At 48.5% G+C, this 24,272-nt stretch overlaps 1 protein-coding gene across 1 annotated transcript in view; it reads right to left on the reverse strand.

Annotated features, from left to right (window-relative positions):
- Positions 1 to 1,067: 1,067 nt before the first annotated feature.
- LOC138583112 (C-type lectin domain family 18 member A-like) overlaps positions 1,068 to 24,272 on the reverse strand; it is a 346,135-nt gene continuing 322,930 nt past the window's right edge. Inside the window, exon 12 of the mRNA XM_069655073.1 lies at positions 1,068 to 10,211. Within this exon, the coding sequence (XP_069511174.1) occupies positions 10,174 to 10,211 (38 nt within the window). The 3' untranslated portion in view covers positions 1,068 to 10,173. The remainder of the gene's footprint in view (positions 10,212 to 24,272) is intronic.

A 24,272-nucleotide genomic window follows, 5' to 3' on the forward strand; every position in this document is an offset into this window, starting at 1 on the left:
ATTGAAAAGATCAAGCTATATGCAAGATAGGTGTAAATCACAGGGCCATATAACATTTTGTTTTTTTGCGATGACTTGAAACATGCTCAAAGTATATATGAACCCAACAATATATGAATCGTTATATTAACATTTTGGGCAAAGAGAGTATTGTGGTAGCGAGGGGTGACTTATTCATAATGGGTGGTGATTTTCCACCCGTCAGCCCTTTGTGAATGAGGCAGTATCACAGCTCACAGGATTGATGCTTCGCCCTGCAGGAATCATGCAGGTCATTCTGGTGCATAAACAACGGCCCATGCCTCGCTTGCATGTACAGCTCGCAAACATATTGGAATTGTCCTCCGGGTGTCTGAGAATTACTTATAAATGGTATGACTTTTTTGCAAAAACTGTGCACATAAATTGCACCACTTCAACCCAGTGTTGAAAGGCTGAAAAATCCTCTGCCAGAATTTGAACATATGCGTAGTTGCCCCACATTTGTCTGTAGATCTCCCAGTTTGTGTACATAGTCAAAAGGGATCAACCCTAATGTTCGCCCATCCCATATTTCTCCACAATGTTCTTTCTCTCCCTATATTCACCACTCTGTCTTGGACAGTGCACTTTTACTTAACAACTACCTTTAAGCTACATCACTCTTTTATACATATCAAAATAGATACTTACAAAAAACAGCTCACTTTTCCCACCTAATTACTTCATTCAAACCCTTGTTTTGTACAACATAGGCTGAAACCGAACTCTCAAGTCATGATTTAAGTACTGGCATTGATGGCACATGTCATTTTACATTCCTGTTTAGTTTCATAAATGTAAGTGGACAAGCACCAGAATGCAATGCAGCTAGCAGTTTTCCACATGTGCTTAAATGTAAAATTTCAGTTATACCTTGAATTCCTTCATGGGGACACACGGGAGTGGGCGCCTCCATATCATGGCAAATTCCATCTTAACCTTTCATACATTTGGGGTACTACTACCTGAAAACGGAGAACTCTGTATCTTCAAATTAAAAAGAATCACAGTTTTACCATAAACACCAACAAGTAACACTTGATGTACCTATTTTCTTGCGAGCTGGGACTTGCATGGATTGTCTTTTTTTTTATTTTTAATACACACGCTGAGCAAAAAACAATTACAGCTGTAGCTTTATTTTCCCTGTTATGATTGAAAGCCAGCATGCAAAGTAATACTAACCTAAATACATCTCAAGAAACACGGTTAGACTGAAACAATCACATCCCCAGCTTTGTTTCCCATGTGATGCAGATTGATGCACCCCTTCCCTTTCTAATCAGCCATCATTTGCTCCTCTTGGACACAATGGCCACAACCCACATTTCCCATTCACTTTTGTTAATGATAGTTAACCCCTTGTTGGGACACTGGCCAGAGCCCTTCAAGCCCAGATGCCGGCCCTCCTCTCACTGTGCACACAGATTTTGACAGTTTGCTTTGCAGGAATAGGAAAGGGAGGGGGCAGGGGAAGGGACCCAAGTAATGCACACTGCTCATTTTGGTGTCTCATGCAAAGAGCGCCTGGGAAGCCTCAGGTGAGCTACCAGTGGCTTGTGATCTACTGGTTGGAGTCCCTGGCTCTACCATAACCCTGAGATCTTTCTTTTTATCATATTGTTCCAGTGAGCAATGCCTCCTTCTTAACCACTGGGTCTGCAGAGTTGCCTTCCTGTAGGGTCCCGTCATCCAACAAGAATCATGGGGCTTCCTTATGCACAGTGGTGGGTTAGCTGAACTGGAAGGCTCCCTCTCGCCGGAGGTCTTCCATTTGTATTCCTGAAAAGAAAAGCCTCTGCCACAGACTGTTTCACCAACTGGACAATCTCTGCCTCCGAAAGAGTTTGGGGAGACCTGGAGCGCCTATGTTTATGATGATTAGGCCTCCTGGGGAGAACTGGATGGGGAGTGAGGGGTATGCTTCCCCTTGTCAGTGCACTTTCTCCCACACATGATTGAAGGGTACCTACTTGGAGTTTGGGGAGACCTGGAGCGCCTATGTTTATGATGATTAGGCCTCCTGGGGAGAACTGGATGGGGAGTGAGGGGTATGCTTCCCCTTGTCAGTGCACTTTCTCCCACACATGATTGAAGGGTACCTACTTGGAGCGCTGCCTGCTTATATAATGGTTACCTCCAATCTGCACCAACTCGGCCTTTACTGGGAGTGGCCTGAACAACATAAGTACTGCTGCTGAGCTAGTGTGTGCTTGTCACCTCTAATCACGCGTTGGCGGCCCCTTGCAGTGATTCAGCCGGCACAGGTTTATCCCCACAGCAGCGTCATGCCGCAGCCACATCCTAACCTAGGGAGAGTGCCAAGGTTCTTTCAGCAGGATATCATGGCATGTAACAGCGCGGCCTCGGGTAAGTGGCAGGAGAAGGTACCATGCAACCTCGTGGCAAACCAGAGGAAGAGTGAGGGTCTCCTGGAACTGCGCTGCTAGCCAGTGAAAGGGGGTTTGCCCACAATGCACAGCAGTCCAGTGATAGGGCAGGGGGCACCTCATCACCCACAACGGTATGCTGATCTGTAAAGGAGGTTACTGTGACCGCGGCAAACTCCCTGCACACAGCCGGACTGCAATTTATTGATGCTCAAAGGAGGGCAGGTGGAAGGTATGGGACCCGCAATAGCGTGACACCAGGGACCAATTACCATAGTGAAATATCAGTTACCAACAACAGCTCCATCACTGCCCTCTTACTTCGAGTAACTGTTTGAGACAACCGGTGGATTAGGGGGAGAGGACGGGATTTATAGCACCACCTAGGGGTAGTGGAAAAAGTGATAACGGGTGCATCTAGAGACTTTCTGGAAGGCAAATAAGCCTTAATTCTGTAAGGACTGTGACAAGAAGACAGGACTGGGGATAACGAGGAGCCCGCACATTAGGCCAGCCCAGAGAAGCCGGGGACCACTAAATGATGAGAAATGTTCTGTCGGGATGAATGCGTTCACGGTGCAACTATAGTTCGCCATCTACCCCAAGGGGTAAATTGAAGCCTATGTTTAGGTCACAGACTTTGCCCCTATAAAAAAAAGCACTTCCTTTTTGTGTAAATTGCCTTACAAGGCAGGCATTTTACACAAACATGATATTTATTTAAATAGCACGCAATATCCAGGGCAATCCAAAGATACCTGACAAATAAACACTATGATAAGACAGGGTGTAAAACAGGGCACAGCCACGCGGAACATATAACTTCAGATAGAAGCACTGTGAGTACAGATTTTAAAGGTACAGCTGGTTCTTAATTTCTTCTGAGTGAAACAGACGTTTTACAGCGACAGCCACTCAAAATCAGTTTCTAAGCTGAAGCAGAGGGCTGAAAGATGTTTGTTCTGAAAAAGAAATGTGCTGACTGTTACACAATATCTGCGACAATGAAGCTCTCAAACACCATTGATCCATACCATGCGCTGTGCCTTGTTGAAACAGTAGCCAGCGGAATTTAAGAGTAGGTATAGATGTTATTGCTGGACTGTTGCTGCTATAATTTGGTTCAATGTACAATTCTACAGCTTCCACAATGGGGGGGAACGCCATATGGAGCGGTTACAATAATATCCCCTTCTAGAATACAAAAAGTGTAAATCATATTGGCAAATGTGACAACACCAAGACATTTTCATCCCACAGTAGAATTCTAAAGATGCAAAAATAAAAACGGTGTCAGTGTTTTATCCAAAATGACCAGGGAACATGATGTTTGAGAATGTATGAATAAAGACAAGATGAGAAATCATATGAGGGGCCAGTCAGCATGGGTATGTTTCATTACATCAGTATTGCTTTATTTCTGTGATTATGTGCACATTTAGTGTGAGTGTTCTTATGTGAAGATACTGGCCTATTTTGGCGCAGCCAGGATGGGCATGTTTTCCTACACAGGCATATCATTATTGTTGGTATCCTCAACAAAGGCAAAGTCACTTTTACCTGAGATACTGGCCTATCAGTGCAGGCAACACTGGCATGTTTTCGTACAAAGGCATTTGATTTTTTCTGGCATTATGGGCAAAGGTAATGTGAATGCTTTTACATGAGGATACTGGTGTATCGTGGCACAGCCAACGTTGACATGTTTTCCTGCGCAGGCATGGCATTCTTTCTGGCACTATGGGAATGCCAACAGAAGTGTTCTTACATGGGAATACTGGAACGTATGACTATTGGCATTTATCAGTACAGCATGCAAGGACCTGTTTTTTTACTGTGTCATTTCTGGCATTCTGGACAGAGCCAACATGAGTTTTCTTGTGTAGGAATACTGGCATATATTGGCACAGCCAGCATGGACTCGTCTACTTACAGAGTAATAACATTCTTAAAAAGTTAACCATGATGTTGAAGATGGTCTTCGCTAATGAGAACTGTGACAGGACTAAGGTACATGGAAGGTAATGTGATCTGATTTTTTGCATAATGTTTAACTCACACCACTTACATCATCAACAGTATGTGATACATACTAGCGGCATTATCAGTAGTTTAAACACACGGGAATGCCATCAGTTATAGTTCATAAAGACATGAGCAATACCATATTTGTAATGCATAGGGATACCATGAACATTCCTGGTGATTGATATGTGGAAATTAGGAACAGAATGCAATTCATTTGAGTGATAGCAGTTGTATGTAAAAAAGTAGCAGATGTAATGCATGGTTGACATTGACAATAGTAAGACGTTGACCTGAGTGACATGTCGTGCATAAAATTGACACCAGCATTATACGAAATGCTAACTTGTAGCAACAACAACAAATAAATTAACAGGTGCCTAAATATGTAATACGATATTTGCTATGACCACACAAGGACGCAGCTTGCCAGCCACATAGTAGGAGGGCCTGTCAATGAAAGCTACATACAAGTACAAGGGTTAAAGAGGGCGAGGCAGGGAGAGGAGAGATATGGTAAAGTACTGTACAATAAGAAGAAAGCAGACATGTGGCATGTAGTGCAGTCATATGAATCAGCCCATGTAATACAAAAGTGATATAAACATCTACTTCTTGAAAGTAAACGAAAAAATGCACAGTGACACCAGACTTAGGCTTTCACCCATTAGAACGTCAGAGAGGAAAGCAATGCAGATACATTAAACCACTGATCCACAGAAAGTCACAGTGGTGCAGTCACCAGGAGAGCACACGTCAGAGGCTAACATAATATATCAAATGTGGCCTTATTGTCTTAGTGTCTGCATCTTCAGGGCTATGGAATCATATGTACCTTTCATTGAACACTGCCATGTTAGCATCTGAAAATAATGACTACACCTGAGAACGCGCAGAAGCCTCGGAAGCATTGTGTAGAAGCAGGCAGCGTGACATGCTCTGTGCTGCTGTCCCACTCAAATGTCCTCCCGGATTCCTTCATCCTGGCTCCCTCAGACGTTCTCCATGAGCCAATTAAGAGATGAGCTGCCTGTCCAGCAGGTCGAGGAGAGAGACATGCGACAGGAAAAGCCGCAGAGAAAGTTCTCCCTTGCTATGTTGGCTCCTCAGCATATCTATATCTGGTTCGGAGATATGGGGTGTAGGAGACGGACACTGCAAATGTACTGGTGCTGCTCTTTGCTCCATCACTGTGCTGCTCTGCTCTCTCATCCATTCAGCCCATTTGGCGGTAATTCCGCTGCAGTAATTCCACTGATAATGGGCAGAAAGTCCGCAGATTTACCTCCAGTTTATAGCTGGAGGTGAATCCTCCAACTTTCCGGCCACCTCATAGCTGGGCGGTGCAGTAATGCAGCGGTATATGGTAATACTGCCACATTTAACCTCAAGCATATCTGACAGGGGGTACGGTACGCAAACAGCCCATGCTTTTCACTTTAAGTTAAGGTCTCAAATAATACACATCTTTTGAACAGTGTAAACCAATCCCTGGGAAATAGGAAATGGGAAGAGCAAATGCTTGAACATTTTGAGGGCTATTTTAAGTACATAGGTCAATAGTGAACGTCAAAAAACCCAGTCTGTTCTTCTGAATGACCACCACGTATGCAGATAATTTCCACTGTAATTGATGGTGTGAAAATGAAATGTGTCTCTCAGAGATTAATTTTGGATATCACAAAAAAGCTAACTGGATTTTATTGTTCATTGAGCAGATTGCATTCCTAATTATTTGGGAAATATCAAACATAATTTGTATTTCTGGAAGAAAGTTTCCAGGACGAATAATGGAAAAATCCAAATGAGAGGCATTCTGTCAACACGTGGCAGCCGTGCTCAAGCTCACCTGTGTGAGCGATTGAGGGGATTAGAGGTATCATTCAAAGGCACCAGGAACATCAACTTTTCAGTTCCTAAATAAGCAGCCTGAGACAGGAGTTCCCAACCATATATATTAAAAAAGCGACCTTAGAACAGCAGGCCAAGCAGTTAATCTCAGGGTTCTGATGGGAGCAGAATTGATCAACTTCCAGTCTGACGATTCGTGATTTCACAAGAATCCCTGTGCCCTTCCAAGTGCGGTATCCATGCCTGTCCATTTATGGTTTTGACATGAATTCAAAAGAGAAGCAACGCAATAAAGGAACAACAGTAGCACCACATAGTGTGTAGCTATCGCCCATACTCAGCAAACTTAAAAAAACAGCAATATATGATATGAACCACAGGGAAACGACAGTCAATAGTATGCCATACTGAACATCCTGAGGCCTGACTTGCTCAGTGGTGTAAGAAGAATCAGAATTATGCTGACTGGAGTCTGTATGACACAGGCAAGCTCAAGGTCTGTTTGAAATACTGCTGAGGTACCATGAAAGGAACTCTTAGATTTAGGGCACAGCAGCAATTTAGTGGGCACAACTGGACTTACAGACTGCCAGTGACGTAGGGCGATACAAAGTAAGGTAGTCAAAAGTTGAACCAACGTGGAATGATGCCATAGATGCTCTTCACTTGGGTTGCCATTTGGGCGAGAGACAGATGGTAGAGCAAGAGAGCCACCAAGAACCAACAATTTGGTGACTTCCACACACATATGTTCAATTAAATAGTATGCAGTGAAACATGGCTTTGGAAAGCCAATCTCCTCAGTTATCACTTGGAAATCCTAACTATACTGACATTTACTGCAGGGACATTAGCACTAGTTTATGTAATAATTAAACTATCATGTAGTAATGAGGTGCCATTCAGGGAGGGCGTCAGGAAGTGAGGTCAGTGATAGGATGTGACGTAGACCTGGAATGGAATGCTATGACACGTTTCAAAGCTGGCCAATCGTAGGTAGAGTTAAAACTGGAAGTCATGCAGGACCTATTCCTGCTTCCCACAAGAAGCTAGAGTTTACTTATGAAGTGGTGTAGTGCCTGTTAAAGGGAAAGTGGATTCTGAAAAATGAACTGATGCAGTATTTTACAGGCGAGTGACAGAGACTGCATGGGGAGTCTCTCAAAGAGAGGGCAGAGATATAAAGGGAACGGATGCAGTTTCATTAAATTGAAATTTGAAGTGGAACAATGCTTCCCATCCTATCTGGGGTAGAGTTAGAAAAGGCGGTACAGCAGTCACTCCAAGGTAGGACGATTTTCTGGAATTAGCACCTATCACAGGAGAGCAAGCCAATCAGCGTGCTTGGAATGTGGGTGCTATTAGATGATGCAAGCCTGCATCATAAAGTTGGCTAACGGCACCTCATTTGGCCTCCTGCTTAATCAACTGCTAAAGTTAAAAAAAGGAAAATATACATTTTGTAGTTGTTTTCTCTTTCCTTCGGCTCCCTGTCCACACTAGTCCCTTTTCTTCATTATGGCCACGTAATGAAGACAGAAAAGGAACTAACGTGGTCTGGGTGCAGTGAAGTAGGCAAACCCAAAGGTTAATGTGAGTATTTTTGCAGCAGCAGCCCAGTTTTCCCGTTCAGGAACTCGAGGGTGCTAAAATGGATACCAGCGAGCAGGGTTGGCCGTCCCTGCCAGTAACGTGTGCTACCCTCATTAAGGCCAATGTAGCACCTGGGACCACAACTCGGGAAGATAAGCCGCTACTAGCCGGGACAACCTCCCCCACCCCGCTATCACCTAAGTACTTTGGGGGTTCTCCAAATAAGAGGGCGGGCTAGAAGTGAGAGTGTCTTTTTAGAAAGCTGATACTGTAGTGTTACAAGGAGGTGGTAACTCTTCAGATTTGAGGGAGAGCAGGAAGTGTTTGGGGGTGTCTTCGAAAGCAGGTATGGCTTAAGTGATGTGTAACCTTACTTCTTCATATTGGAAGAAGAGTTGACACTGGAAGTGATGTAGCACTTTTTCCGACAGAAGGTAAAGCTACAAGTGGTGAGCAATCTAAGCGCTGAAAAGGATTGGGTGTGTCGAGAGTGACATGCTAATTCTTCAGATGTGAGAACAAGTTTGAAATGAGGTGGTGGTGCTTCAGATGGGAGGAGCGTTTGGGTGTGGAAGTGAGGAGGTGCTGCTTCAGATGGGAGGAGCGTTTGGGCTTGGAAGTGAGGAGGTGCTGCTTCAGATGGGGGTGCGTTTGGAAGTGAGGAGGTGCTGCTTCAGATGGGAGGAGCGTTTGGGCTTGGAAGTGAGGAGGTGCTGCTTCAGATGTGAGGAGCGTTTGGAAGTGAGGAGGAGCTGCTTCAGATGGGCGGAGCGTTTGGGTGTGGAAGTGAGGAGGTGCTGCTTCAGATGGGAGGAGCGTTTGGAAGTGAGGAGGTGCTGCTTCAGATGTGAGGAGCGTTTGGAAGTGAGGAGGAGCTGCTTCAGATGGGAGGAGCGTTTGGGTGTGGAAGTGAGGAGGAGCTGCTTCAGATGGGAGGAGAGTTTCGAAGTGACGAGGAGCTGCTTCAGATGGGAGGAGCGTTTGGGTGTGGAATTGAGGAGGTGCTGCTTCAGATGGGAGGAGCGTTTGGGCTTGGAAATGAGGAGGTGCTGCTTCAGATGGGAGGAGCGTTTGGAAGTGAGGAGGAGCTGCTTAAGATGGGAGGACCGTTTGGGTGTGGAAGTGAGGAGGTGCTGCTTCAGATGGGAGGAGCGTTTGGGTGTGGAATTGAGGAGGTGCTGCTTCAGATGGGAGGAGCGTTTGGGCTTGGAAATGAGGAGGTGCTGCTTCAGATGGGAGGAGCGTTTGGGCGTGGAAGTGAGGAGGTGCTGCTTCCGATGGGAGGAGCGTTTGGGCGTGGAAGTGAGGAGGTGCTGCTTCCGATGGGAGGAGAGTTTGGGCTTGAAAGCGAGGAGGTGCTGCTTAAGATGGGAGGAGCGTTTGGGTGTGGAAGTGAGGAGGTGCTCCAGATGGGAGGAGCGTTTGGGTGTGGAAGTGAGGAGGTGCTGCTTCAGATGGGAGGAGCGTTTGGGTGTGGAAGTGAGGAGGTGCTATTTCAGATGGGGGGAGCATTTGGCGTGGAAGAGCTGTGTTGTTTTTTTGCATGCAAGGTAATGTTGGAAGTGATGTGGTACTTCTGTCGATGGGAGGCCTCTTGAATTTGGAAGAGATGTGGAGTGTCTTCATATTGGAGGTAGAACTGGAAGTGGTGCCTTTTCAGGGGGCAAATAGGGGTGGAAATGAAGTATTATGGTGTCTCTTTACATTGGAAGTAGAATTGCAATCAGAATTGATTGGATGCCTCTTCAATTAAGTGCCAGACGTTGAGTTAGAAGCTCTGTTGTGCCCTGATTTCTTCTCATTCCTTTGCAGGTAATAGAATCCCTTAGTCAGACGTTTAAGAATCCAAAATGTGTCTTTTGTTTGCAAAACCTGTCTTTTGGCAATGTCCATGGAGAGAAATGTCTATTGTAGATAGATGCTTGTCGCAGTTCACATGCAAACTCCAGAGATTTGAGAGTGGTCCAGTAACTGAGCTTCTAATCAATATCAGAGTGGCTGATTATATGGGTGCTGCCATACATCCAGTCCAGAGCTGGAAAAAGCTCCAATAGGGTAAAACAGTAGACAGTTCGTAGAACATCCCCTCGATACAGTAATAGTAAATTGTGTTCCAGGCAGAGCAAAGATCGGGGTGTCCTCAGCACAATCTATTCCCCAACATCGATAGCATATCAGTGCCGGAGGGCAGGTTGGGGGTGCAAAAACCCAATATAGTTGGGCATCGCGAGTGTGGCTCCCCAATTATCCGATTTCAGCAGTTTTTGCAAGTTACTGGATCACCTTGCCTTCCTCAGTGCTTTTTGTGCCACATGGCTATGTGCTCTTGGGCTGAAAAAAATGAAACTCCAGATTAGAAAAGTAAAAGTCATCACATTTCAACAAAGTGTTCACTTCCTCTGGATGTGACAGAACTAAACTAAGCAGATGCCCTGAGCTTTAAGGTCCCTAAACCAGACGTGTGTACATTCCAGGATTCCAACCATGGCAAGTATATTTAAATGCAGAACACAGTAGACCGATCAGGTCCTCTAAAACATAACGCACGAAGACATGTACACTGGTCTCTCAGTGTTGTTGATTGACAGCATTCCGCGTTGGAACAGGGGAGGACCACAAAGTCCTATAGGGTTGGTATAAGAATGAACACTATAAGCGCTAAGCCATAACTAATTACTTTTCTGAACAGTGTGTGAATAAAAATCAACTTGCAAACCTAGTCCCAAACTCCACCCCAAAATATATTCATCAACTGAGACAATACAAACTCAAAAAAGCACAAGACTTAGTTCAGAACCTAAAGCCTCATGGCACCCAGTAAACTTCCATCTGTGCCTCTTTCCAATATCCCCCTCACTGCTGTAGTGGGCTCAGGGAAAGGCCCCGCTCTGCAGTTTCTTAAATTAATGTATCAGCTTTAAAATGAGTACCTAAGTGGTAAGGCAAGTTGTGATGAACTTTAATTTCGACACGCGTATATGGAGCAGAGGTTAAACCAGCGGCTAAAACCCATTGAGATCAGTGAAAAGCATTAGTTGATGCACAAAAGAGAGGGAGGGAAAATTATAGAAGGATGCTAAAAAAAAGAGCAGGACCGAGGAGGCTGTGAATGCTAATGTATATAGCGTTGGTGGTACAGTTTCACGCCCAAAGCTTTTGAAGGAAGAGGGTGGACTGAATATAATTATATTTAGTGAGACATTGTAAATGAGAGACATGACTGGCAAACGGACAGATTCTGCCTCAGGCATGCCAGTTGTTTCTGCAACTAGGAACATCAACACTGTGGCCAACTCTCAAGCAGCTTCTAACAGAGCCCACATATGAAGAGGTCAGCCAAGCCAAAGCCTGATCAGTGATACCCAGTGATGCCAGTCCCCTCTCCTCACTCCTCCCCTCCTACCTTCTGTGAACTCTGATGCTCCTACAGCCACCCACCCTCCTCCTTCCATCTCATCCTTTCCTCTTTTCTCCCCTGACGAGGTCTCTAGACAATCTATGAAAGCCTTGTCAAAACAGGGGTTTCCTTGCTCTTCCAAAACCTTCAAGGACCATATTGACACCCTTGCTCCTGCCCTGGCTGATTTCTGCAACCTCTCCTTTGCCTCAGGAGTCTTCACTTCCCCCTGAAGCACTCTCTTGTGCACCCTCTTCTCAGAAAAGCCACAGCCGACCCTTCTTGCCCAGCTAACTATCGCCCAATCTCCATCACCCCATTTCTGGGCAAACTCCTTGAAAAGCTGGCCATTTCACAGCTTAACCTTCACTCTGATTCTGTTGGTTGTCTCCACGACCATCAATCTGGCTTTAGAGCTGCCAGAAGCACGGAAACTGCTCTCCTGAACATCCGTGAAGATCTGCTCTCCAACCTTCACTCTAATATCCCCTCTGTCCTCATCCTACTTGATCTCTCTTTTGCCTTTGACACGGTCAACCATACCATCCTGCTCAACTGTCTCTGTGACAATCTGGGTATCACCGATCAGGCTCTGGCCTGGCTGACCTCTTTCCTCTCTGATCGACCCTCCCAGGTTCAACTTGGGTCCTTCCTTTCATCTATCTCCCTGTCTATCTGTGGTGTTCCCCCGGGGTCTAACCTCTCATCGTGGCTTTTTAACCAATACCTGGCAACTCTTGCTCATCGCATCGCTATTTTCTGCTCCCACTTTCCGTGCTATGCTGACGACACTCAACTCCTTTTCAGGCTTCCTTCGGCCACCTCCTCTCCTTCTCTCATCTCTGATTGCTTGTCTGCCATTCAGGATTGGTGTGCCGCCAACGATCTCTGCCTGAATGCCAGCAAGACAGAGATCTTCCTAATCGGCACACACTCACCCTCCTTTCCTCTCACTCTCTGGCCGGCCTCCCTTGGCCCTCCTCCTACCCCTACCTGCCAGGCTAAGAACCTCAGGGTCATCTTTGACTCCACACTTTCCTTCGCTGCCCACATCTCTGACGTCTGTAAAAAGTCAAACTTCCTACTGAACCTCCTCAAAGGTATTCTGCCTTTCCTCTCCTTCCCTCAGGTGCTCACTGTCTCTCAAGCCCTGGTTCTCTTTAGGTTGGACTATTGTAACAGCCTCTTTCTAAATCTACCTGCTTCTACTCTCCGCCCTTTGCAACTTATCTAGAACAGGACTGTGAGACTTGTCCTTGGCCTCAAGCCCAGGGATCGTATCTCTCAAGCCCTGAAATCTCTCCACAGGCTTACAGTGGCTGCAACGATTAAATTCAAAATCCTTTGCATTGTCCACAATGCTTTCTGGAGCCAATATACCTTCAGCTGTCCTTTCGGAAATACCTTCCATCTCAAGCTCTTCACTCCTCTACCTCTAACTCCCCTTAGGGTCAGTCATTTCTCACAGAAGCGAGTTAGGTGTAGATCTTTGTCCTCGGCTGGGGCCTCCCTCTGGGACAGCCTCCCTGACACTCTGAAACTTGAGGAAAACCATCTCTGGTTCCATAAGCACCTCAGGACCTTCCTCTTTCCTTTTGCCTTCGCCCCGCCTCTCCCCGGCTGATCTGCTCTCTCTTGTCGCTGTGCACCTGGCCTACTTTCTGATTTCTGGGCCCAGGTACCCGCTCACCTTGCCACCCACCTGCACTGCCTCCTGGCAAACCCTTGCACTGGGGCCTGTATCTGTAACCATAAAGTCCCCCCCCCCCTTTTTCTCTCTGCACTTACCAGACGCACCCTGTCTGTTGCCTCAAACCTAGCACTTGCCACCTGCTGGCTGCACTACTACTGTTTGTTGCTTGTTAATATTATTTTTTTATCTCTATTCCTTTGCTCTGCACTTTCCACTTCTCTCCCCTTCCATGCACTTTTCCCCTTTTTCCCTCTCCCATGCACTTGCACGTTCTCAATGTCACTGGGCCTAGAAAGATAGTTGTTTTTGTCGCGCTCTGAAACACCTGTGTACGAGCGCGATATAAATAAAATATCAATTCAATTAAAAAGTATGAAGACTGATAAATTGGTATTAGCAAATTGCGTGTTGCCTCTGTAATAATAGATTTACAAAGTTAATGTTATAATGATTTATTTCCAAAAATTAGCCGACAAGTGTTTCGACCTAAGTCGTCCTGAAGGTCTTTATCTCGAATAATGATTATGTGCGTCCGGAGTATGGCGTGGCATACAGGATTTTAACCAGCTGATTTGAAGCTAAGGAAAACTTTGAGATATCAATGATGAGACAGAGATCCAATTTTGGGATTTACCCCTGCAGTACAAAGAACATTTGCAGTGGTTCTATTTACTTAACCAGTGCGCCATATGAACGGTGGGCTGCAAAATACGTACAGCAGCAGAGTCAGCGTGTACTCAGGAGAAGGCCCGAGGCTTAAATACAGTCAGTCCGGCAAAGTTCGGCTGATACTAAAGTGGGGGTGATCATAAAAAGATCCACCTTTAGAAACTTTAATATTTTATGCTACTTGTAATCTGCCAGTAGAAAGTTAGGGTTGAGAGTGCATTACCTTTCCATCTGTGCAGACTTCTCCCTCTGGCCCAGTCTACCAGCTCGCTGCCCATCACCAAAGTGGAGCTCTGTCATGGACCCCACGCTCCAACCCCATTCTTGGAGTGGGGTCACGTGACCAGACTTCATAGATGTAAACTTCAATGCCATGCATGGAATTGAAAAAGGGCATCCTGCCCGGTGTCCTATTTAAAAGGTGTCTGTTATTAGGGAATTATCCTTCTCATCAGGGCTTTATCCATAATTGTTTGACACTGGATGATCAGGGAAGGGTTAGCATAATATTTTGCTAAGAAGAAAAACATTGGTTAATATTATTTATAAAATTTCCATGTCCCAAATACCTATATACATTCCTGCAATTAGAATTCAAACCCAGATTATTAGATGTTACTCTTATTTTCTGCCTATCAAACTACTAAAGGATAATATTTGCAAAACAAATACTGCCACCGTAACTGGCTCCTTACTATTATGCATATTTTTGGTGGGCAATGTAGTAGACATTGTGCATAAAATCTCTAAATTAAATGCTGATTTTGTACCCCTTACCAAGACTCGGCATGAAGATAATAATCAACCAAGCAACCATCCCGATGTAGCTACAAATTCCAATCCCAGAGCAGTTCCATTCAGCCCTTCATCCTTTTGGGGTCGATACATTTAATATCAGTCAATTGGGTGATAATAGCACCTGTTATTGCAGTGCTTAGAAGCAGGAGCAATCTGTTATTAAGCACAATTTAAGAACACATACAAACTACTAATGAGCCCCAAGGAAGCCTTTTCTGCCGAAACATGGGTTCCATCTCTTGAGAAATGTAAGGGTTTGGGGGATGTTTGTCTAAAAGACTTTTTGTTGTCTAAAAGACAATGGCCCTCATTACGACCCTGGCGGAAAGGTGAAAACGATGGCGGAAATGCAATTCCGCCATCGAATAGCGCTCGTTGCGACTATGACCCGTCACCGGAAAGTACGAAGCCATTAGCGACACCGTAGTGAACGCCAACGCTAACTGCACCAAGCACGCGCGCGCGCGCCATGCCAAACCGCAAACACCACCATGGCGCAAGGGTACGCCAATTCCGACCCTAGCGGACATGTACCTAACGCCATCAGGCATGGCGTAAGGTACCATTCCGCCATGGCGAGAAGTACGGCATCGCGAATCAACCGTAAACGGCCCCACTGAGTGCCTGTACACCGCTCCCTGCCCACAAAGTACAACTCCCCGTAGGTGCAATGAAGTCACAATGCAACCAGTGAAATGTACAAGTCACCCCTGCATGGCAACGAACAAAAGAAACACAAGAGGGGCCAATGGGAGCTGCAGGGCACAGATGGCACGAATACAGAAGCCATCCCAATGGACATGACCACAGTCCCCCACCAAGAAACGCACGCAAACACAGGCACCTGTGACCAGCAATATTCCGAAAAACACATCATTCCACCAGTCCACCTGGCTGACCGGCATCTGTTACACAAAACCCAATCCCCCGCCCCTGAGCATGACAACATTCAAACAGTCATATTGGCAGCCCCCATCCCTGACCTCACTGTGCTTCGTAGGCAAACGCGCCCAGCACAGTACCACGCAACTAAACCCCGAAGCTGGAACCCAATGCAGATCTCCTCACAATACATCGCCCCCCAAATAGGCATATGCCACATCACTTGCAAAGAAAAAAGCTACACGGGCCAAATCAGAATAGAAATTTAATGCACATCAAAGTCACCAAGCCCATACAGCCATCAGGCCATGAACTACAAAACACTAATCACCATTGTGGGCTGCATCCGCAAGAAATGACCAGCCACTACCTGTGTGTCGCCCTGTTCCCCCATGGTACACAGAGCCACATTCACGTACGAAAAGGCAACATGGAAGCGCACAGAACCGCAGGGCCGACCCAATGGGGAGGCACTAGTCCAGCTGAAAGGCCGAAATGTTGCTCCGAGCCACCAGTACTGCGTAAGGGCATGTGGGCCATTGGCGATCGTCCCATAAGATCGTAATGCTGCTCCACCGATTAACACGAAGCAGCAGGTGTCGGGAGTAAAATCCATCTGCAGGAGTGGCATACAGATGGCAGTGGCAAAAGGGGAGGAGATACCTGTCAACCAAAAGAAAAGAACAAGAACAGAATGGCCATCAGAACTGCATTCGAACAACTCACTTCAATGATCACACGAAATCCACAGCCATATGCATGCTAGCCCACTCAAAAGGATCATCACCACCCCAAAACCACTTGCGACTCATGACCATCTATATCGAGGTGCAAACACCATCACAAACGAGTGTACCTGTGCATGCGTCTGTCAAAACATAATCCATCAGATGGGAATGTTAACGTGCATGGACACAAGTGTCTGAGGGCGCGTCGAGACAGGGAGGGCTCAACAAGGCCAGATAGACGATGGTCCCACTATGGCAGCCCTGCATCACATAGCGTAGGGGAGGCGGATAGATCCCAAGAAGCCCTGTACATGGCAAACTCTGTATCAAATCACCTGCCCATGCATCCATTCATCATTCCCTCATCCCGGGATCAAAACGCCTGAATAATTACTCACATAACATTAGAAACACCCATTGAGTCTGTGCGTAATGCAGCCTGCTAAATCCACAGTGCCCCAGCCCGTAATTCCAGTGTTGTGAAGTAACATGAATTTGGGAACGGACGGCCTCATCGCCCACGTAGCTATTGCGCATCCCAAACTATTCATATCAATCATTGCTCCCTCGCCATGGGCCCTGTCTCAAGGACATAGAACAATAGAACGTTATATTTGCAGTCAGACCTGTGGGCATCTCCTCGTCGCTAGCTGGAAACCGAAAGCGCCGCCCTTCGAATTCCTCATTTGCAACATCACGTCGAAAAGGCATCTGTGGCCGTTTGAAATCACTAATTATTCCATCGAGTGCGGCTGTGTGTGAAAATGGCAACTGCCTTCACCCACAAATGGGAAGCCACGCCCGTCGTTGCAACTCGGTACAGTGATGCATGAGGGCCCACCGTTACTCGAGTACTACGTTCCACTGACCCTTCACAAGTCCGTTCGCGACTGCACAGATAGTATGGGAAACAATGGGACCACAGCAGAATGAACATATCAACCAATCTTACACGGCCATCGGGTACAAATACATGATTGCAATAGCAAGATACCATTCCCCGATTTGCAGCGTTGTGCGCGGGACGTGCTCGGCCAAAGGGGAGAGCAGTTTGCACAGGTGGAATTAATCACCACAGGTGGAGGCCATACAGCCTGGAAACACATAAATTGCACAGCCAGTCTCCTCCCACAACCACACCGAAATGCTACCGGCAGGACTCGCGATGTTGGCCCTGGGGGACCTGATAGCACTGCAAGTGCTCCGACTCCAAGAAGAAGACGAACAACAACTACAACCAGCCGCACGGAGGAGACGCAGGAGGAGGAGGAGGCCAAGGCAGGGCCAGCAAGGCCCAGCAGCACAGCCACTACCACCACGCAGGCAGCCCGCAATCCCACGCCTCCGAGCACATCCGTTCAACCTCACTGATGAGCAGATCCACACCCTCTACCATCTGGACCGGGACACCATAGCCGCCATTGTGGACATGACACAGGCTGACCTAGTCAGCATGATAGATAGCCCAACCGCCATCCCACCCCTACTGAAGGTGGTGTCTGTACTACACTTCCTGGCCACAGGCACCTACCAGCACACAGTCGGACAGTTGCATGGCATTTCTCAGCCACTGTTCTCACGGACACTATTGCAAGTGCTCGATGCCCTCCTGCAGCACGCAGACGACTACATCTCTCTACCACGCTCGGAGCAGGAAATTACCAACACAAAAGTGGGATTCCATGCACTTGCCGGCATACCGGGTTGCATTGGTGCCATCGACTGCACCCATGTTGAATTGGTCGTCCCACATGCCATGGAGGCCCAGTACCGCAACCGAAAACAATTTCATTCCCTGAATGTACAAATGGTGTGTGACTCCAACAGGATCATTACGCATTGTTGTGCCCGATTCCCTGGATCAACCCATGATTCTATGGTCTTGAGGAACTCTACAATACCACGCTACATGGAGCGACACGCAGGGAACAGATCCTGGCTACTCGGTGAGTCTCATTACATGCATGATGATGTGGGGTATGTGAATTGGCAATGTACTGGCAGGAAGGGGGGGGGTGTGCGTACGTATCAATGGCATTCCACATCATACGTTTCTCGTCCACATACAGGTGATGCTGGATATCCACTGAAGAGATGGCTCCTCACACCAGTCCGGAACCCACGGGACCAGCATGAGGAGGACTACAACCATGCCCACTCACGTACCCGTGTAGTCATTGAGCAGGCATTCGGCCTACTGAAGGGCCGTTTCCGCTGCCTCAGCAGGTCTGGCGGGGCACTCCTGTACCGCCATGAGAAGGTTGCAAAGATGGTCATGGCATGTGTCATGCTCCACAACATGTGCGTACGTAGAAATGTGCCCATGCCCCCTGACGCAGAACTGGAAGCACCTGATGATGGTCATGATGAGGGTGGGGATGTGGCAGCACCTCATGGAGTCTGCGAGGCACCGGAGGCCCGTGATATTCGTCAGCATCTCATTGATGCATGCTTCTAGCACTCACGCCTGGTGGCTGATACATGGACACGGGACTCGTGGCACTGTGTGTGTCTGGGACATGCACAATATGGACTGTACGCCTATGATGGCCTAGTACACAAAGATCAATGTCCACACATCTCATTGGTTGATCGTGCACTGTTTATGGCATATGTGATATCATGTTGAACACCCTATCGACCCGCCACCCAAGTGAGCCCAACACACCCCCTCCACCCTCCTACCTCCCCCCCGAACACCAGTGTCCAAAGATGCTCATTGTAAGTGGGCTGTCGCTATTGCAAGCCCCCTCTGCGGGTATCAGGGGCACCCCTGCCTGTGGAGCGCAGGTTCCTTCCAGATCTACGTTGGGGGCTGCCCTGGACGGAACTTGCAACGGATGATGTGTCTGCCTGCTCACGTCCATGCATGTCCCTAAGGGTTTGCGAGAGCTCAGTGAGCACACGGCGCACTGCGGCAAGTTCGGCACATACGTCTTTGGACGTCGCATGCAGTTCCCCCCTCAGGCTCTCGGTGCTTCTCTCAATTTGTGCCCTTAGCGTCTCTGTGCCTCTCTCCATTTCTGCCCTAAGTGTCTCAGTTGATGTTTCTATGTCTGCCTTAGTGCCCCCACATTCATCGGCATGGTCCTTGAGGAGTGTGGCCAGTTGCTGCTGTTGTTCGATCAACTGGTCGAGGGACTGTTGCCTCTGCTGGGCCATGGCCATTTGCGGGGGTGTCGCAGAGGGGCTGTTGTCCTCATGTTGCCTTGCCACAGGGCTTGTGGGGGATGGCCAGTCGTCGTCTTGTGGGTGCCCCTGCGTGGTATCCTCATGTTGTACGGGATGGGACAGACAGGGGGATTGGGACAGGTCATGGATGGATCTGACTTCGGCATCCCCGTTTTCTGTGTCCGAGCATGCTGCCATCAATGAGGTGTCGCCTATGGTGCTGCTGCCACCTGAGGCAGTGCCTTCTGTGGCATCCATTGGGGGGACCTGTGGTGGTGGTGTTGTGGGCATGCTGGCTGCTGGGGTGCCTGTTGATGTTCCCTCCTCTGTGCTGCCACCTGATTTGTGCTGCTGCCGTGTCTTGATGCGTGCAGCTGAGGTGGAGGGTCTCTGGCCGTTGGTCTTGGCCCTCTTTGCAGGTGTGCTGGTAGGGGTGTCCTGTAGCTCGTCGTTTGGATCGGACCCTGTGGTGGAGTAAAGGAGGGCGAGGGTTATTGATGGGTCTGTGGGAATTGGAATGGCATTGTATCACATGCATTGGGGTGGTACCTGAGGGTGATTTGGGTCGGGGCCTTGGAGGTGCTTTGATTTGTGTGTGGAGTGAGGGTGCAGTTGTTTGGCAGCCTGCAGTTAGGGTGTGCCTGCTGCACGTGTAGTGCGTGTTTTAGGGGTTTTTAATTATTTATGTATTTATTGTGGGTTTTAACGTGCGCTATCAGGCCGATGTGTGTGGACGTTCTCCTGGACATGTGTTTCTGTTGCACTATGTGGACGCATGGTACTTCACATGGATGGACTGTGTGGATTTGGCATTGTTTTATCTGGTCCACCTACCTGATTCTTCGGATGTCTGCACTCCTTTCTCCATCCCTCCGACTCCCTCTATGCTCTCCATTCCGATGGTGGAGGCACAGATTTCTTCCCAGGGGGTCAACTTGATGGGTGATTCAGGACCTCCCCCGGTGGCTGTGGCGATGTTGCGGTTGGCAGAGAGTATGCTGCGGACGCGTATCCGCAGGTCGTCCCATCGCTTGCGGCATTGCTGTGGGGTGCGGGGTGCGGTCCCCACCGCACTTACCCGCTGTGCCACCAGAGCCCATATGGCCTTCTTGTTTGCAAGTGCCGTCCTGGTCATTTGCGTGGAGAAGACGACGGCAGCATTCTCCTGGAGGGTCTCTGTTAGCACGGTGAGTTCCTCACGGGAGAAGTGGACCTGCCGCTTGCGGTCGCACGCTTTCTTCGCTACTTTTCCCATTTTTCTTGGTTTCGCTAGGGTGGTTGACGGGTTGGGGTGTGTTTCAGGGTGGTGATTTTAGTGGTTGTGTGGTTTTAGTGTTTTTATAGGTGTACGCCGGGATGTTTCCCGTTCCGGGCCCATGTTTTAACTTCCGTTTCCGTATATTTCCGGTCACCGTACTTTCCGGTAGGCGCACACTGCGGTGACCGCTGAGAGGGGTGGCGGTATTGCACCTAGGGCGCCGTACGGCGGCGGTGTGGGCCGTTTTGGGGTCATTTCCGCCATCGCGGACTTTGCACTTCCGCCGTGGCGTGGTGCTCGTGCCCGATGGGTCGGAATGGGCCGCACTTTGCTCCTTCGTGCAATGGCGGAAACGCTATTTACGCTGTGGCGCTCCGGTCAGTCGATTTCCGCCAGGGTCGTAATGAGGGCCAATGGCCCTCATTACGACCCTGGCGGAAAGGTGAAAACGATGGCGGAAATGCAATTCCGCCATCGAATAGCGCTCGTTGCGACTATGACCCGTCACCGGAAAGTACGAAGCCATTAGCGACACCGTAGTGAACGCCAACGCTAACTGCACCAAGCACGCGCGCGCCATGCCAAACCGCAAACACCACCATGGCACAAGGGTACGCCAATTCCGACCCTAGCGGACATGTACCTAACGCCATCAGGCATGGCGTAATGTACCATTCCGCCATGGCGAGAAGTACGGCATCGCGAATCAACCGTAAACGGCCCCACTGAGTGCCTGTACACCGCTCCCTGCCCACAAAGTACAACTCCCCGTAGGTGCAATGAAGTCACAATGCAACCAGTGAAATGTACAAGTCACCCCTGCATGGCAACGAACAAAAGAAACACAAGAGGGGCCAATGGGAGCTGCAGGGCACAGATGGCACGAATACAGAAGCCATCCCAATGGACATGACCACAGTCCCCCACCAAGAAACGCACGCAAACACAGGCACCTGTGACCAGCAATATTCCGAAAAACACATCATTCCACCAGTCCACCTGGCTGACCGGCATCTGTTACACAAAACCCAATCCCCCGCTGCTGAGCATGACAACATTCAAACAGTCATATTGGCAGCCCCCATCCCTGACCTCACTGTGCTTCGTAGGCAAACGCGCCCAGCACAGTACCACGCAACTAAACCCCGAAGCTGGAACCCAATGCAGATCTCCTCACAATACATCGCCCCCCAAATAGGCATATGCCACATCACTTGCAAAGAAAAAAGCTACACGGGCCAAATCAGAATAGAAATTTAATGCACATCAAAGTCACCAAGCCCATACAGCCATCAGGCCATGAACTACAAAACACTAATCACCATTGTGGGCTGCATCCGCAAGAAATGACCAGCCACTACCTGTGTGTCGCCCTGTTCCCCCATGGTACACAGAGCCACATTCACGTACGAAAAGGCAACATGGAAGCGCACAGAACCGCAGGGCCGACCCAATGGGGAGGCACTAGTCCAGCTGAAAGGCCGAAATGTTGCTCCGAGCCACCAGTACTGCGTAAGGGCATGTGGGCCATTGGCGATCGTCCCATAAGATCGTAATGCTGCTCCACCGATTAACACGAAGCAGCAGGTGTCGGGAGTAAAATCCATCTGCAGGAGTGGCATACAGATGGCAGTGGCAAAAGGGGAGGAGATACCTGTCAACCAAAAGAAAAGAACAAGAACAGAATGGCCATCAGAACTGCATTCGAACAACTCACTTCAATGATCACACGAAATCCACAGCCATATGCATGCTAGCCCACTCAAAAGGATCATCACCACCCCAAAACCACTTGCGACTCATGACCATCTATATCGAGGTGCAAACACCATCACAAACGAGTGTACCTGTGCATGCGTCTGTCAAAACATAATCCATCAGATGGGAATGTTAACGTGCATGGACACAAGTGTCTGAGGGCGCGTCGAGACAGGGAGGGCTCAACAAGGCCAGATAGACGATGGTCCCACTATGGCAGCCCTGCATCACATAGCGTAGGGGAGGCGGATAGATCCCAAGAAGCCCTGTACATGGCAAACTCTGTATCAAATCACCTGCCCATGCATCCATTCATCATTCCCTCATCCCGGGATCAAAACGCCTGAATAATTACTCACATAACATTAGAAACATCCATTGAGTCTGTGCGTAATGCAGCCTGCTAAATCCACAGTGCCCCAGCCCGTAATTCCAGTGTTGTGAAGTAACATGAATTTTGGAACGGACGGCCTCATCGCCCACGTAGCTATTGCGCATCCCAAACTATTCATATCAATCATTGCTCCCTCGCCATGGGCCCTGTCTCAAGGACATAGAACAATAGAACGTTATATTTGCAGTCAGACCTGTGGGCATCTCCTCGCCGCTAGCTGGAAACCGAAAGCGCCGCCCTTCGAATTCCTCATTTGCAACATCACGTCGAAAAGGCATCTGTGGCCGTTTGAAATCACTAATTATTCCATCGAGTGCGGCTGTGTGTGAAAATGGCAACTGCCTTCACCCACAAATGGGAAGCCACGCCCGTCGTTGCAACTCGGTACAGTGATGCATGAGGGCCCACCGTTACTCGAGTACTACGTTCCACTGACCCTTCACAAGTCCGTTCGCGACTGCACAGATAGTATGGGAAACAATGGGACCACAGCAGAATGAACATATCAACCAATCTTACACGGCCATCGGGTACAAATACATGATTGCAATAGCAAGATACCATTCCCCGATTTGCAGCGTTGTGCGCGGGACGTGCTCGGCCAAAGGGGAGAGCAGTTTGCACAAGTGGAATTAATCACCACAGGTGGAGGCCATACAGCCTGGAAACACATAAATTGCACAGCCAGTCTCCTCCCACAACCACACCGAAATGCTACCGGCAGGACTCGCGATGTTGGCCCTGGGGGACCTGATAGCACTGCAAGTGCTCCGACTCCAAGAAGAAGACGAACAACAACTACAACCAGCCGCACGGAGGAGACGCAGGAGGAGGAGGAGGCCAAGGCAGGGCCAGCAAGGCCCAGCAGCACAGCCACTACCACCACGCAGGCAGCCCGCAATCCCACGCCTCCGAGCACATCCGTTCAACCTCACTGATGAGCAGATCCACACCCTCTACCGTCTGGACCGGGACACCATAGCCGCCATTGTGGACATGACACAGGCTGACCTAGTCAGCATGATAGATAGCCCAACCGCCATCCCACCCCTACTGAAGGTGGTGTCTGTACTACACTTCCTGGCCACAGGCACCTACCAGCACACAGTCGGACAGTTGCATGGCATTTCTCAGCCACTGTTCTCACGGACACTATTGCAAGTGCTAGATGCCCTCCTGCAGCACGCAGACGACTACATCTCTCTACCACGCTCGGAGCAGGAAATTACCAACACAAAAGTGGGATTCCATGCACTTGCCGGCATACCGGGTTGCATTGGTGCCATCGACTGCACCCATGTTGAATTGGTCGTCCCACATGCCATGGAGGCCCAGTACCGCAACCGAAAACAATTTCATTCCCTGAATGTACAAATGGTGTGTGACTCCAACAGGATCATTACGCATTGTTGTGCCCGATTCCCTGGATCAACCCATGATTCTATGGTCTTGAGGAACTCTACAATACCACGCTACATGGAGCGACACGCAGGGAACAGATCCTGGCTACTCGGTGAGTCTCATTACATGCATGATGATGTGGGGTATGTGAATTGGCAATGTACTGGCAGGAAGGGGGGGGGTGTGCGTACGTATCAATGGCATTCCACATCATACGTTTCTCGTCCACATACAGGTGATGCT

This window comes from Ambystoma mexicanum, chromosome 1p (genome assembly GCF_040938575.1).
Source record: "Ambystoma mexicanum isolate Mex_15411 chromosome 1p, UKY_AmexF1_1, whole genome shotgun sequence".
Lineage (NCBI taxonomy): Eukaryota > Metazoa > Chordata > Amphibia > Caudata > Ambystomatidae > Ambystoma > Ambystoma mexicanum.